At 40.0% G+C, this 17,680-nt stretch overlaps 2 protein-coding genes across 2 annotated transcripts in view; one reads left to right on the top strand and one right to left on the bottom strand.

Moving 5' to 3' along the window:
* Window positions 1-17,680, top strand: part of LOC145458561 (nondiscriminating glutamyl-tRNA synthetase EARS2, mitochondrial-like) — a 205,182-nt gene that overhangs the window by 27,860 nt on the left and 159,642 nt on the right. The gene's annotated exons all lie outside the window — the stretch shown is intronic.
* The window catches only part of LOC145458562 (LIM/homeobox protein Lhx9-like), a 35,986-nt gene continuing 30,009 nt past the window's right edge, over window positions 11,704-17,680 (bottom strand). The window contains exons 8-11 of the mRNA XM_080336969.1: window positions 16,040-16,117; window positions 15,897-15,981; window positions 15,416-15,568; window positions 11,704-14,101 (exon numbers count right to left, since the gene is read on the bottom strand). Coding sequence (XP_080193095.1) covers window positions 13,725-14,101; window positions 15,416-15,568; window positions 15,897-15,981; window positions 16,040-16,117 — 693 coding nt within the window. The 3' untranslated portion in view covers window positions 11,704-13,724. The remainder of the gene's footprint in view (window positions 14,102-15,415; window positions 15,569-15,896; window positions 15,982-16,039; window positions 16,118-17,680) is intronic.

Below are 17,680 nucleotides of genomic sequence, written 5' to 3'. Positions count from 1 at the left end.
TTGACGGCTTTCCTGTGAGCTCTTTTTTGGCCCATTGTTGTTTTTTATCAATAATCTATAGAATAAGACATTACAACCGAGCATTTTTAAGATTTTCCAAATTATGGACAACCCTAGTGAACATATTCGGGCGTGCCCGCTGGTACAATTAATTCGTTACATGTTGTTATTTTGTTACCTATTGTCCGTTATATACCGTAATTTTCCGAATATAGTGCGCCCCCGTGTATAATACGCACCCTTGAAATGACGTGTAAATTCTGAGGAAAAGCCTGTACCCATGTATAGTACGCACCCTGCATTCGCAGTACATGAATAGTTATGTTTTAGTATTCGATGTCATTCTGTTTTGCGATGTCATTGTTGAACAATCATGACATAACCAATAACCATCGCTAGTCATTATCCACTTAACGGCATTGTCTCAAAACAATAGTAGATAACAGCCAAAGCCTGCGAGGTCCGCGACGCGAGAGTTCAGGTCAGCGACGATATCTTACGCACGAGGCCTATTATAGATGCGATTGCCCAGGCAAACGATTATGTCGTGCGCACCAGGCCTGTTGGGGATGCGACTATAGTGTTTAGGCTAGCGATTACATCTTGCGCACATGGCGTGTTGCTAATGCGATTGTTCAGGCCTATCGTTGACGCGATAAATTAGCGAGCATTGCCGCGTGCGGGTGCAGCAATCCAATGACCTAATTTCGCTCGTGTACAAACGGCAAACTAACTTAGCTGGAGATCGCTTGCTGTTGTGCGGCGCAGACGCTAATTGGCAACACGCTTTACGCTAATTGTCAGCGCCTAACACTGATAATACGAATTACGAGGCACGATGGCTGAATGTGATGCGCGATTAAAACAAACATGAAGAAAGGGTGATTTCAAGTTATGTTTCGAGTGACATTTTTTTTCAAGGCTTGTTGTAGGCTACCCATGCATAATACGCACCCTCGATTTTAAGCGAAAAAATCGGGAGAATTTTGCACATTATACATGGAAAATTACGGTCAAAAGATATTGAAACTCATAAACGTATTAAACTAAAGTAAGCAAACGATTCAAAATTGGTATTTCTTCACTGGCAAATAATTTTCACTGATGGATATTATTTGTTCTGTGGGGTGCAGATTACGACGACATGATAATTCGGCACGAGCGATTCAAGCACCTATGGACAATTAGACTTATATTCATCGAAGTTTACTGTCGACATAAGGGCAATCCTCATGAGCTAAGATTTCTCAAAACATGATGTGTAATTTATGTTCATTCAATGAAATAATTTAGGGCACTCTTCGAGCTCACCGATTGGGGGTTTGGGTTGCAGCAGTATCGGTCCTGGTAAGAGGTCAAACTCCAGTCGGTCTTTTCGGGACTTTGGTATTGGAAATATTTCGCGCTTTAATCACGCTCGAGGACCATTCGACTATAATAAACCATATAATAATTGTATGTGGTTTATTCAGGGTCAAATCAAGGTTGCTAACATCAATCGATCACGGTCTCATACCCTGTGGTTCGAACCATCCCAAATTCACATCTGCTATTGGCAATACGGGGAAATTAATGGTATTGGATTTTGTCTTAGTGCTTTGTGTAACTACAAGTAAGTCAACTGAGAATGGGACGCATATATCTGCAATCTGCTCACTCAATTTAGTACTGTACCCAGTTATTAACTTTAACATGAATGTATTCCAAACAAAGCAACTCATATTATTTATTATAACGTTCATGTGAGGTTGTGAACCACAACACCAGATAGTATTATGCTTTATGATACGATGAAGAAATATCCTGACGATTTAATTTTGTAGCTCTCCAATATAAGTATATTTAGTTATTCACTTCGTGCACAAAGCGTCAAAACTTATTTTATTTACATGGGGGGGGGGGGGGCTCTCACTCTCAAAAGTGATATACAGTGCCTCCTTCTTCGATTTTCACAAGCTGTGCGCTGTGGGATATAATACCTAATTCGAAACATTTTGTTGAAAATAACCCTAGCAAGCGTGACGGCAGTGTTTTAACGGAAAATCGGCGATCTAAAAGTACGCGCAATTCCTTTTATATGAATTATAATAAGCCACTTCATTTATGAAAAAATATGCAGCAAACATCGCCGGGTAGCGCGAGCGAAAATTCCGGGATTTGACATGTTCTGTGGAATCTTAATTTGCTCTGAATACTCACTAAGGATATGTCATACTACCTCATCATCTAATGCGAAGCCATTGGTCTTTTAAATCAATTTCAATCCAAACTGAGAAGCATTTGTCGAATCGTCAAGTAGTCAAGATGTGATGAAAGTATATAACTTCTGGTGCTAGGAGCTATTAGGACCTAATATGATTATTGACTATTCTTGAATTCTGAAGTGTATATACTTACAGTCTTACAGAGCACGAAAGCTAATGAAACGAACGTATAGCACGAGCCTATCAGTGTCAGCAACTGTTTCCATGCAATTCAACAGGAAGTGCACAATCACATGCACAATGCACATCCATCAGTCTGTGGTCGTCTGAATCCTGTCTAGAGAGGTTGAATACGGATAAAATATATGATAGGATATCATGCGAGTCGCGAAGAAATTGCATATTAAACGATCGCCCTGGTGCGATCGTGACCCGACTTTAGACTCTTCGCGACTTATACTTTAAGAACCTGGCTTACACGGATCGGAACGCGATGACAAGCCTTGAGGTTCGGTATCGTGTTTGGTGTCAGCCATAGAAACTGCTGTGTTTGAACTTGAATGTGCAGTGTGCACTATAACATAAAGTTCGTCTTATTATTGAGATGTGGGTAAACAGGGGCATAGTTAGGGTTGCATTTAAAACAAATGGTTTTTTAGAACACTTTGTTTAAAACATGTTTTAAACAAAAGCCTTTTAAGAAATATGTTTTTTAGTTGTGAAATCATGCCATAGTTGTGTAAATACTCCCCAAAAACATATTATATGAGCCTACGGACAATTTACCACCCGATATAGCCGACGGATACGATATGGATGGTTGGAACCCTCAGAATAATCGGTTCAACAGCTATAGTACGTAGATATTTCGTCAAAGGAGCAATATTTACCCTATATTTTCAATTGTCAATGTCAATCCACAATTGATAATTCGTGACTTCATGGCTCTAAAAACCATGTTTTAAACAAGTACCTTGTTTCAAATATGTTTGTTTTAAATTGATTTTTGTTTGAAACGCAGCCCTTGGTGTAGTCAGACTAGATGACGTCACGTAATATCACGAAGATCCAAAGTGGATGGCATCACGTTTGCTATATATATAGTTGTAGTTTGTAGATGTCTACCGTTGGGAAACGATTTCATCGTTTCGTCACATCTATTCCATTCATGTGTCGCAGAGATTAAAACAAAACGATCTACCGGTTCATCCAGTTTCTTGGTCTTATCACACTTCCAATCACTTCGAAATGTCGCAAGATACCGATGCCATGAAAAGATAACAGATAATCGAAAATGGAGACAAGTCTCTTTCGAGCACTCGACACCAACCTAAAAATAGTTATACAAATGTCATCATGTCCTGGCATAATATAACTGGAAATAGAATAGGGGTTTCCAACCTAGGATCCATGAGCCTTTTTCAGGAAGACCATGAAAAAATTATCATCTGCAAGTTTACTACACTATAACAAAGGGAATGAATTACAACTCGATGAAAATAGAAGTACAGCGGTAAGCTATTATTTTTTATTTTGAGTTTAATCGCTATGTTTTGCAAGGCTAAGCAAGACTAAGCAAATCGTACCCCTAAGCTTAATGAAGTTGTCATGTCAGGCCTCTTCCCTGTCCCATCAACAATTGTTGTCAATGTGGGATTTCAGCAATGTTACTTCTGTGGAAATGTGAGATTTCAATAATGTTACTTCTGTGGACAAAGCAACGTAGTGTTTTTGATATTCAATATGACATGTGACTAACTCGTTCCATCACCAGAGCAAAAACAAGCTCAACCATCACATGAACTGAATGTGTAATAACTATAAACTAGACCAGTGGTTCCCAACGTGGGCGATATCGTCCCCCAGGGGGCGATTTGGCGGTTTAGGGGGGCAAAAGTAACGAAGGGGAGATAGGGGGCGAAAACGGACGAAGGGGGCGAAAATAACGAAGAAGGCGATAGGGGGACGATGGCGCGTTAAAACGGCTAAATTGAAGTCAAGTCGGAGATATGACCTTTTCTAGTCAACTCTCGTGAATTTAGCTGTAAAAGTGTAATTTCGAGGTCAAGCCGGAAAGTTGAACTTTTTTATTTTTTAGTCAATTCGCCGGTGATTACAATTTGTATGCCCATTTTTATGCCCATTTTTCAGTTCCCAATATTTGGGGGGCGATGATCGGTGTGGAGCTTGAAAAGGGGGTGATGGGTCGAAAAAGGTTGGGAACCACTGAACTAGACCCTTCAACCCCATGCCCTAATCTCGATTTTGTTCATACGGCAGGTACAATAAATGCATTCGTAACGCAGCAGTAATTATACAACTTCTTTCGTCACAGTGCACAGTAAAATGGAATATATATACCTCAACGATGGCTACCTTCATGAGAATGTCTTCAACACAAGTTTTGCTTGTTTCAAGCGAACTGTATTATTTGTCAATAGAATTGTTTCGTAATAATGATAATTGGCTCCCCGTTAACCTAGGCGCAAGCAATCCTGCTATTTGGGTAATTTGCGTGTCTGGGCAATTTGCCGAGCGAACAACATAACAGGCTAAGAGTTATCATCGCCTCAGGCGACAGAATTAGAAACAAACTGAGCCTATACTAGAATATGGGATGAGGCCGCATATGTATTGAGTCGTTTACAAAATGTGATCCGTGGAATGAAGGCCTGTATTAATTTCAAAGCTCCCGAAGTGTCAATACCCGCTTTTGTTTATGATACTTTCACTGATCGCGGTGATTCGGCACTTGATGACAATAATAAATTTTTAAAGTCGGATTCAATACAAATTCCTTCAGCCGTGAAACTATTTTCGCTATTATATACTACGGTTACATTCGCAATTTTCGTACGTCAAATACGACGCAATTGCTGATAGCGAAACGCGGCAAAAGGTCAAAACAGAAGAAATATAGATGAAGCAATCGAGTTATATTCAACAAACTTAACGCTTGCCACCTCAGCCCGATACCCAACGTGTCCGAGATATGATATGGCCTGAGTCAGTACTGTCTTGTACTTGGTGTGAACCCCTGAAAGGTTCTGGTACGTGTGAACACGAACCTTTTTCAAAGGTTCTGTGTGAACGCGAACGTGAACCTGTGACGTCTTATTGCTCACTCCAACCCTACATTTCCGTAAAGTTATATATTAATACATGCACATTGCACAGTATGATAACGAGCGATGACTCCTACCAGTGGTGGTTTTTGGGGTGGGCGAGGTGGGCGGTCGCCCGGGGCCCCCCCTATTTGGATTTTGCACTTTTTTCAAGGAGAATGACGAATAAACATGGAAATCCGTGTACCAAGCAAGAATATGATTCCGTACAGATGTGCCAATCATCATCAAATCACTGCATTTGTCAGAAAAGTCCGTATCCCGATAATCATCACGTCTCTGCATGCGGTAGAATTACTTAGTTTTGATGTAGTCTATCCTTGCACACATGCAAAACAGACATGGCCGAATCCAGGACCTGGCAAGCCTTTTGCGGCGGTGAAAGATAGCTAATAATAACCGATGCGGAAGGGGGGTCTGACTCCTACCATATTCTGCCACAATGCTGAAGTACATGCTAATTTTTTAAACGTCGCCCAATGAACCAACTGAAACAACCAAATGCTATAATAATTCGATAAAGTCGCTTTGCCAATAAGCTCGACGAGGACTCGGCGAGACCGGACAAATGTATTCATAGAGTAAAACACCTGTTTCTATACTTGCGCCAGATATTATCTTAAAAAACAAGTTATACTGTAGCCAACATCCCAATCGGATGGATTTGGTTTTAAGACACAATAACAATATCAAATGGAGATAGATTCCGTACGCCTGATTGATTTTTACAGTAGACATCGATTCATTCTTTAAGTCAATTTGTTGATGTAAATAACTCATTGGTTGACTAAGCACAATTCACTGACTTCCTACATGTAGTGTGTTTTGTTCTTGCTATTGTGTGTTTGCGGGCTAAGCTCACATGGCAGCAGAGAGTAACTAAATATTCACAAACGGAAAGCTGAATATTCCGACCAAACTTTCGAACAAATAGTTTTTAAAAATGACAAGGTCCATGCTCGTGTAGTGCTGGATTTTTTTCGTGCTGCCAGCTGCATGCGGAAAGTGGCCCGAAGTTGAAATGCAAAGAATTTCGACCGAATACGTTATAATTACGTGAAAAAATGTATCACATGAAAAAGGTACACAGCAGGTTCACACCTACCCAGGCTCCCTAATCGAGTTGATATATGAATTGAGTCAGTCTGGTCTTGTACTTGATATATTTACACTCGTCTCCATATCTCGTGACACCTATATCAAATTCAAAACTCGCATTCTGGTCGACTATGCAAAACTAGAAAAGGCATTGTTGTTGATCCGCCATACTTTCCCGAGACATATCCGTATACCATCAAAAAGGAGTGGGAGGGGAAGCAGACTGCATTACACTTGGGAATATGTTATTTCACATACTTTCCAAGAATATATGGAGTGACTGCAGTAATGCCGTTCATACCGGATGGAACCCCTTCTTTCGCTACAAGGCGCATCCAATTTCTGTCGTTGTCGGTTAATAATATTCGCGGGAAGCAATTGCATCGAGTCAAACCGCTGAAGTAGTAAACCGAGGAATGGTGCCAATTTAAAAACCGCGATCGTGTCTTTTTTGTTTGTTTGATTTTTAAAGGGTATACACATTCATAAATAACCGTGCTTGGTCACTTCAAAGCTTCTCCAAAATAATAGAGAAAATTCATAGTAAATGCCCTGTTTTATGCGTTTGAACTTCGCATTGCCCGCAGCGTTATTTCGAGATCACGAAGATATAGTCTCCAATCATATCCAACGCTTCCCGCCTTATGAGACCTGAGACGTAAACAAGGCGGTGCTCTTAGTACGTACATACTCTATGGTTTGAATTACTAACCGGATGGCTGATGTCATTAGAGTTAGTTCCTGCGCAGTCTGGTTCAGCCTGCTGTCAGATTACCAGAGAGACATTTGAACGATGCTAGGCTGCATATCCAACGATGCTAGGCTGTATATTATTCATACGACACGTCTGTCCACATTCAAGTCGAAATAGAAGCAGATTCTATCGAATGAATGCTTGTCTGATGCGCTCGAGATCACAGAATCCGGCATAACCACTTCATCTAATCGACACATGCCACTTCATTTTCATCGCTTGCCATTCTTACGTCATTCGATTTTACAATTGTACATGTATATTATTTGCAAGTTCTATCCGGAAGGTGGGTGTATATGATTGACACACAGCCACAATTCGTTTCGACTCCTTCCTGTCTCTTCATTTTATCGCAATCCTGCGGGGTTTTGACTTATTTAATAGGCTGAACTATAATGAACTGCAGTGAACTAGTGAAATGTACTCTATACTATCTTGGATGAATTGAGTTGGCAACTGGCAACAGAGAGTTAGCAAGTTATATTGACATGTGTGATATTGATATTCGTGTTCAGGATAGACCTCCCTCTTTGCGAAATGTGTGTCAATCCACACCCAAAGGGCAGAAAAAGGGTGGTATACACGAAAATACAACCTAACTAAGAATTATATCGCGGTCATAAATCCACCTACGTTCCATACGTGCATGCACAATTTGGATTAAATTGTTGTACTCGATTTATACCGCGTTATAATTCTGAGGTAGGTCCTGGTGTTGTGTGCCTTGGGTGTACATCAGGGTTGTTCAAATTAATGTTTCTTCAAATTTTCGCATCTATTTGATACAATTGTTAGGTTGGCAAAATCACTGCTGTACACCAAATTTGGCTCAATTCCAACCAGTCGATGGGAAGTTATAGGAGTTTGAAATCTTTTAATTTATTATAAAAAAAATCAAATTTTACTGTTAACCCTATGAAATTGTCCAGTTGTCTACAAAAACGATGTAAAGTAAATTTGATGCAATTCCAACCCGTAAAAGCGTTTCATTAATTCTATGATGATATTTTTTCGAATCCAAAATTTTCTACTTCAATAACTTGACTTCTAACGGCTGGAATTAAGCAAAAAATGTTATGCATAGGTTTTCTTAGGGTTGACGGTTAAAATTGAAAAAATAAATTTTTAATTTTTTATATTAAATCCAACATAAGTCCTATTGCTTCACATCTATAGTTGGAATTGAGCCACATTTGACGTGCAACGTTTTTAGCGAACCTAACATTTTTATCAAATAGCCGCAAAAAATATCTTTGAACAACTCTCGGGTAGGTTCACACCCGTATATCAGGGGTGGTACACGGGTGGAAATATACAGTCTTTTCGCTAAGAATGCGGGGCCTACACGTAGACCCCTGATGGAGTTTGTTATAACAATTCTATAGCTCACATGAGGTCGGAAAATTCCTTGCTGTTTGGTCATAGCTATAACCATTGTGACGTCATTGGAGGTGGTCAAAATACTTATCATAGGTACTCAAGTAGAAGTAGAAGTAACGGCATCAAGTTCTACTCAAGTAGAAGTTAAAGTAACTTTTTATAAGTATGTAAAAGTCATTATCTTGGCCTAGTTTTTGATATCAGTATCAATTTATTAATATTTTCTTCCTTTCAAAACTTCACAAGACTGCGATACAATGAAAAGATAGGAAGGCGTCGAAACGACTTGGAGTAGTCTTTGAAATCAGACAGCAGAAAACTGAAATCAGACCTGGGCCTATAGGCGATGTAAAGAAGAGGTATGCACAGCACAATGAATGAATAATAAACCGACATTGAGGCTGTGAAGCATTTGAAAACAAAAATATTTACCATTTTGTGTGCCAATTTGGTTTGGAGAGAGCCACATGGACGTGGAAAAGATTGTTACTTTTGCGCACTTGAGTTTGTTTTTCTGGGTATTCATGGTGTTTGTCGACTACTATCGTCATTTACACCAGGCCGATATTCTTCTTATTTTCCGTAACTGCCGACTTATAGCACGGCCCACCTCTAGGCTTTTGTAAGACACCGCTGACGCGGATGAGGAGGCGAGGAGGAGTCTAGATAAACCTCCAACTTGAGTTAATACAATAGAGGGTGTATATTTGCTGGACCTCAAATCAGAACACTCACCAAAAACCCCTATTTCTTATTAGGAAGGAGGATTTGGAAAAAATACAACAAAAGTTGCATCTAAATTTCTTGGAAATACTAAGGATCCTGATGAGCTGGAGGGTTTTAGTTCAAGATAATCAAGCCTCAAATCCAATAAAGTAAGCGAAGATCTTTGTAGGATGTGTTTCGCGTCATATGCGGACCTAAACGGGCATAAACGCCCTTAATACAGCTGTATTTTAGTCAAATTTTTTTTCGATTTTTGCGAAAAATTGTGACGTGATGAGTGAATTCTGACGGCAAATTCGGAATCAGCATGGTCAAATTAGGTAAACTCAATTAATCGATCTAAAAAACAAACAAAAAATGTTGAAAAATGTCGACCAGTGTATGCGGAAACTAGAAATTGCCAAGTTTATGTATCAGTTCGACACTGCGGCACTGTCCCGAAAACCTCAATAACTTCTTTACCTCGGTATCAAAAGTCCACGAGTCCGTCGTCCAACTACCATATGGTAGGTAGACATAACGATCATCGCTCTATCAAATATGTCGGACTTGATTTGTGGAACAGTATTTCGTCGGCTATCCGACAGTCATCGAGCATGTCCACACACAAATCGAAATACAAACAATTTATACTAAATCAATACTAGTTAGCCTAGTTTAGCAGACCACGACTTGCCATATCGATCACGCCTTCCGACACACACCTCACTTTAATTGTCACCTGTCTTTTTATATCATCTTCTTTTACTTTTCATTCAGTGTGCATGCCTCCTCTTTACATCGTCTAGGCCAGGTGAGTGTCTGATTTCGAAGACTACTCCAAGTTGTTTCGATACCTTCCCATCTTTCCTTGAATCGCAGTCTTGTTGTGTATTGAAATGATGAAAATTTTATCAATAAATTGAATTGAATCGGATGTTAGGCTTCGAGCCGAATCGGGTATTCGAGTACCACCCATTATGGCATCACAACAATATGAATTATGCGGGAAGATAAAATGTGTACCTTTCATTCAACCCCAAAGCATATCATGCCAGTTCTACATCACCCTAAAGATTTTTCGACCATACCTATTTCATTGCACTTTGTGACAATGCTATGGATTAATCATAACTTCACAGTTATGTCATTTCTACTAACGTGCATAGCTTTGTACTACATGTTTCGTGTGTTGTGATAGGACTATAATCGAAGTATAAAATCCTCCGCAGTGGCAAAAAATATCGAGCCTGACCGGGGCGGCAATCACTTATCGCCACCATGCACTACACTCTCTACACTATCTCCCCTGAGTATAGTATATTCATATTGAAATGAATCCAGATATTATCGACTGACTCTTGTCAGGGGTAATCGTCAGCAACTATAGTAGAGAATTGGAAAGAACGTTGTATATCAGGGGTGGGCATCTGGGCAATTATTTTTCCCTGCGGGTCAAATTAAAAGCAGAAAATTCGTTGGCGGGCATAGTCAAAAATTCACGTATAATCTGCAGCGTATTAGGTTTATTTCTAAATTGAAAGAAGTGAGTCAGTGAGTGGGTGGGAATGAGTCAAGGGTGAGGTTTTCTGCGAGTGTGATGCGTGCGTTCTGATAAGTCTAGGGACATCATGTTGTTTCATGCAGTCCTGTAAACGCTGTGTAGTTCTTCCCACGTAGACACAATCACAGTGGCCCATATATTCATGAACTACATTACTTTGTTAAAGTGCGGGAGGAAGAACATCTTTACGACCTGCTACATTTCGGCCAATGCGTATATATAATTACATTTACTTTCATCTTGTTAATGAAAATGTCAGCATATATGGTGCAATCACTGATAGACTGTGTCCCGTTGGACAATAGGGATATAGTTTCATCAATAAAAAATTGAACCTACACTTACACAGCGCAAAATTCCTCAGTCGCCAAGAAGTAACGCCCATCGATGTTTGATAACACAAAGTGGATACTGCACGTTTTGTGGCTTTCATTTCATGTGAAAGATAAAACTACGCAGTGTTTTACATCGTTAATTTTAGTATACAAATACTAATTATTGGTAATGCCAAAAATAACACGGCCTGGATTGGGCAATTGTCGTAACACTTACTGACCGGAGAAATCATCAAGAGTTTTTTAAAGCGGGTGTTAGAAAATATAGGGTCAAGTTACTAATCCGCCGAGTTTGATACGAAGTTTGTATAATTTGTTTTTAAACCCTGATTGCCTTCCTGATCATTGGCGACAAATGACCTCCATTGAAAGTGACATTCCAAATTCAAATAACATAACATAGGCTAGTCATCTACATTGTCGATTGTTGTAAAACTGGCTTGCGCAGCCGAAAAAATGTCACGTTGCCGCCGATACGCAACAACGATCACGAGCGATGCACCCACCTAACCCCAACACAAGAAACACAAGAACATCATTTTCCTTGACACTGCACCTCACCAGCGCTTTTTCATGTCGTACAACACAAGCTTCTGACAGCCTAGCAAGGCTCGCTAGCGATTATAAAAAGCGACGAGGACAGCGTAACGGCAGCGATATATATATAAATTGGTGATAAATACTGCAGAAAAATCCGGATAAATTACAAAAATTATTCAAATCTACTATAGTTTACGACGTCACTTTGGAACCCAGGTATATGCGACAATTGAAAACAGTAAAATAACGAAAGAGGTCACTCGGCACAATTTTTGTATTGATCGATAAAACTGAAGGAGCATCGTGGGTCGAAAACGAAGTTACTTGGGTTGATTAGGTTGCGGTTTTGGTCTCCCCAAATCGAGAGGACGATACAGTGAAATCACGTCGAAAATAACTTTAACGCGATCAAATGGTCAAGGTATGGCACCAGGAAAGACTTCATAAATATGAATTCACTCTAACAATACGTTAGGGTTGGATGATCAACATCAAAATGAATTATGTGATTTCATGTTATCGTTTTAAATTCAGAACATCGCTTAATTTTAGCGTGAAATTGGGTTTGCTTGCCTTGTTGAATTTACATGAGATTTCTCATGAGTTATGCGGTTCTGGGACCTGCCATTGAGATATCTGTCACACTAAATATATATTGACCGTAATCCGTAAGACTAGGAAATTGGATCACGTCCCGTTTTAGACTATTACTGTGAACAAGCCCCATAGGTTATTGATTATGACACGCATACGTGAAACGTTCGTACATTGTTCTGAATATACCTATAGCTCAGATATACCGCACACCAATCGTGAACAGGTCTGGTATAGGGACGTACCTGAAAGACATTTCAAGGACATTAGACGTGGTGATGACGAGTGTCTGATTTGAAAGACGTTTCGATACCTTCCTGTCTTTTCATTGTATCGCAGTCCTGTGGTATTTTGAAACGATGAAATTATTTATAAACTGATACGTTTGTTTCATACACCTTGGTTTTACCGCGATATCGCCAACGCGATATTCGAAATCTTTAACCCGGCGGGCCAAATCAGCCGTTTTCCCGACAATACCTAACATGATCCGCAGTACAGTAAACACAGTAAATCACATCCAAAACAGACACAAATTGATGAATCATGAAAGAAATGACTTCAAATATGCTGCTAAAGTGAACAACGGTTTGTTGATTTCCAAAACGGGGAAAACGTGATCACGAAACACAATTCCCACGTTTGTATATTCTGGTAAGGACGCATGTTTCAATACATCGTTTTTGTTCGGACACATGCTCTCGCCATTACAAAGGGGAATTCGATACGCACGCTGCTCCGCATTAAATATCCGCGTGTGACTATAATTTACAACGCGGCTATTTTGTAAGAGTAGTGACCAATTGCCACTAATAAGAATTCATTGTAACCATATCTACTGTTGCTTTTCATTGTTCGCCCGATAGAATTACAATAGGTATCCCGGAAACGACCAGAAGGCTAAAACAGGGGGGAACGCTGTGGGAATCACAGTATTCTCAGAGACTGTGTGTGTTAGCAGCATACTGTATTGGCGATACAGCAATTCTGATGGACAGACATGACAATTAGGAATTCCACAAGTTCACGATACCATCTTGAAAACCACGTAGGATTAAGACATAGAGGTATATGTGATACTAATCAGAAATGAAGTAACTGGCAACAACACCGGAACGACTTTGGTTTTGCGACGTTACACGTCATATTTTGACCACGTTTTTTACTTACTAAGAGCAAAACAAGTATAATTTAACATTTTCGAATATTGGAAACTGTCGAACATGATATGTATATACCAGAGGGCGTGTATATGAACTTTCGCTAGTTCGTGTTGTAAGCATCAAAATAGCACCTTTCCATACACTGCTGCATGCTGAAATAATTGGATCGTGTCGGACTGGGAGGGTGTATTTGGTATTGAAGCGTGTAATTGAATTTAAACGCCGCTTAAAGGTAGTAGAATAAATAATGGAACATATTCTCTCATGTGCTGAAGAAATTACTCTGCATGTACATCAAGCTATCTATCGGATTCGAGCCGCCCGCGGTAACAGTGCCGCCTAGCGATCGTTCATTCGAAATGTTGATAACCTCCTGCTGATGCTGCGTCACGAACTGGTCGTGCATGTTTTCGTTGTAATGATGAGTTCCATTCAGTTCGTTCCGGTGGATGATCACGTCGCGCGCTCCGGGATGCAAGTCTTGCATTGTAGGTCCGATTCGTTCGTGAAGCATTTTGTGGATTTCCAGCTCTGAGGGCGAGTGAGATCCGGGGTCGGGAAGTGGAGGGTAAGCGGATTCCATGATAGAATGGGATAGACGTGGGTACTCGTCGTAAGGATTCTCCACATGATTGAAACCTGCAACAAGATTCATAGATGTATAACGATAGTCACGTCTGACGGACTTGAGGTTTCAAACAGGTGAAGATGTACGGTAAGATATTGAAGAAACGATATACTAAGTAAGTGTGTGCACTAGGGCTGTTCAAAATAAAACTTTTTTTTCAGATTTCACTGGCTATGTGATAAAATTCTTAGGTAGGTGAAAACAACGCTGCGCACCAACTTTGCCTCAATTCCAACCAACCTAGCAATTTTATCACATCGACAGTGAAATCTTCAAAAAAGTTATTTTTTGAACAGTTCTAGTGCAGACTGTACGACTGTACACAATGTACAATGTACGATGTACATGCTGTCATATTGTGTGAAATGTTAGTCTTGTATCACCACAGCTCAAGGTGAGCTCGTAGTCTTCGCAAGGACAGGGCTGGACTTAAATTTATCTTCAACTCGTCTTGTCATAGTATGGCATTCGTTTGAAGTCTTGATATGGCAGAATGAAGAAACAAATGGTCTATTGGTTGGTTGGTTGGGTAATTGATAAATCAATTGAATGTCACGTCCTGTTGCTATATACAGAGAGTCACACTAACGGACATAACAAATTGATCCAAATTGGGAAATGTGGTGTTTTTGAAGGCGATAAAATAATAAATAGGGCTGGGCAAAATGATTCGAGTACTCGAATCTGAATCGAGTAGTAATTTTAATGATTCGAGTCGAGTAGTAAAAGACGCTTTTTTCGAGTACTGAAATTATACGGTCCTCGCAACTGAAAGTTAATTTACCAACGAGAATTATAGTTTTGATATTATTTTCCACTGAGGAAGCCGTGAAATCTTGATTGGCCGTATTACAGCACACCGGGCACAGTTTAAAGCTACGAACGTTACTGGAAATAACACATTTCCGAAGTCATTATCATCCACCAAAATTGTTAAGAAGTGCAATGAAATCGGTATGGTCGAAAAAAATACCAAAGTATCTTTAATGTGATGGATAACAGGCATTACGTTCTTTGTGGTGGCATAAAAGGTTCATATTTGGACTTCGACATAGTACATCCTGTTGTGACGTCATAATGAGTGATACTCGATTACTCGACTCGACTCGAAGCATATTACGTGATTCAGAATCGAATCACTCAGGTACTCGATTTTGCCCAGCCCTAATCATAAACAATATACTCAACTCCACCTATTCACCAGGCTACTGATACATAACATAGACAGGTCTATATATTTAACAGAATTGGGTTTGATAACGTTAAATCATCTCTTCAGGTGTTATGTTTTAGCGCAACGTAACGTAAAGTAAATGCCGACCTACCATGGTGATACGTGGGTGAAAAAACTCTCTGTCCATTATCATCTTGCGTTGGAGTTGACTGGACGCTTCGTGGCGATTGATATTCTCCATAATACTGAGATTGATGAGGCGTAGGAGCTGAGGTATATGAACCAGGGCTGGAAGGGAGTTCATCTAAAACAAGGTGGAACGATCGGTATATGTCATAAGCGATGCATTTAAAACGGATTGGCGGTACTATTGCATCCCAATTATGTACATAATTCTATCAAACTGAAGCTAGTCAAATATTTTAATTGTCCAAATTATTACAACGCGATACACATACTATGAATCCTAAATGTAGTATACAATATACATACAAGCTCTAAAAACAAGGGCATATTACATTATGTTTGTATTTAGGAAAACTGTAACGTAATGACTGTGACTGCAGGTCTGCCCAGATTGTACTCCTGTGTATTGAAAGGGACTGCTGTAAATATTGAAGATGTCTTCATACTTTCCGAATCGGATTCAATATCCTTTTTCTTCTTTCGCCTAGTGCCGCCTTCTCCCTGCGTTTGTCGTCGAGCAATCTTTTTCATCTGAATGGGTGCCGCGTTAGGTTTTTACCCGCTACGTAACATAATTATCTCGGCAAACCTTAGCCCTTTGATTCTGAAACCAGACTTGAACGACTCTGGGGGTTAAACCAGTTTCATTCGCGAGTGTCTCGCGAACCTGTAATAGGATCGAGGTTTAGTGATGGCGATCGTTGTATGATCTCAGGTGTAGTAGGAAATCTCTGAGTATCTGGAATTCACCAGAAACTGAATCGCTATGTCTAAATCGTCAAATTTCCGGATCAAAAGAATTTACAAGGTTCCGAGTCACAAGTCAATTTTACGTTTGTAGTTTTGACTCGAGTCGAGTCAAGTCGAGTCCGTTTCACTTCTCCACCGAGTCAAATCCTAGTCCAATTAAGGGAGCACCGGTTCGAGTCTAGGTTATAGTCAGGACCGTAACTGCCATACGCTAAACACCCCAATTGGGGAGGGTGTGAGCTCGAAGGGGGCCCAAATATTTTATGAATGAACGTAGATTATTCAATATCTTTTTGAAAATTTATGCAACTTTACACAAAAAATTTCGCGCCACGCGGGAATTCATGTTGTCAAATGTTTAATTGTCCAATGTCCATAGGCGCCCATAAATGGCTGGCGCCAAATGTTCCTGTCCTGACAATCTGAACCCCACAAGTCAAATGCCATCCAGCAGAGAAAAATCATTTGCCAGTGAAGAAATTCCAATTTGAAATCGTGTGCGTCTTTTAGTGTAGTGCGTTTGGACGATTTTAATAACATTTGACATAGCAGACAGGAGGTCACGAAATAACACCACGTAACGAAGTCATACCAACGGGCCCACCCGAATATGTATGATTATTATTTGCGGGCCCTACATTTTCAAGACAGCACTTCACTGGCTCACTCAACTGTACCGGTAAACCTGATTACGTTGGCGGAAAGAGGATTAAAAAGTTTAAATTAATATACATGCAATTCCCGAGAATATAGACCAATTCAATAATGAATTATAGAAAATTTTCGCGCTTTGCGCGATTAGGCGATTTAGAGTGACTCAGTACAAACTCTCGCCCACAAGTAGCGGTAAATCCTGATGGGGTCGGGGGCCAGAAGTTTGGTTTATCACCAAATGTTGGACCAAGACCAACGTTTTTTTTGGGGGGGGCGGCTGACGAAGTGCTGTCATAGTGTTGAGACTGGAGTCCGAGTCCAAGTCACAGTGTTCACTATTCTTAATTCAGTTCAAGTCAGGTTCAAACTCACTCCTCTAAACTCTTCGGTGATGGCGAAAGCTCTCGACATAATATACTTACTTTTCTCTTTCTTTACGCAATTTTATAATTATTCAAACACATAAAAAGCAGCTTCCGGGCATATTTTCGAATTATAGCTCATGATGCACAAGACATCTAGATTCTATAATGTCTTGGGTCATATGGCTTGGTCGAGTCATACGCAATGACTCGAGTACAAGTCGGGTCAATACGCAAGTTAACTCGAGTCGAGTCCAGTCATTTCCATTTTCAAGAAAATGACCCGAGTCAACGAAAGATTGCGACTCGAGTCATTACAAGTTACAACCTTATGATTGCGGCATTAATTTTGCGACGAGTGCAGTCTTAAATCTCAACCCTATTAACGACACAGAAAGCAGCATATATTACAAGGATATCCGGATGATCAGACGTGAACTAATTGGAAATGTGAAGAGTGTGAA

The sequence above is a fragment of the Botryllus schlosseri genome, chromosome 16, assembly GCF_051294905.1.
Source record: "Botryllus schlosseri isolate E-star chromosome 16, Bs_hap1, whole genome shotgun sequence".
Classification (NCBI taxonomy): domain Eukaryota; kingdom Metazoa; phylum Chordata; class Ascidiacea; order Stolidobranchia; family Styelidae; genus Botryllus; species Botryllus schlosseri.
This window is presented reverse-complemented; position numbering and strand designations above follow the sequence as displayed.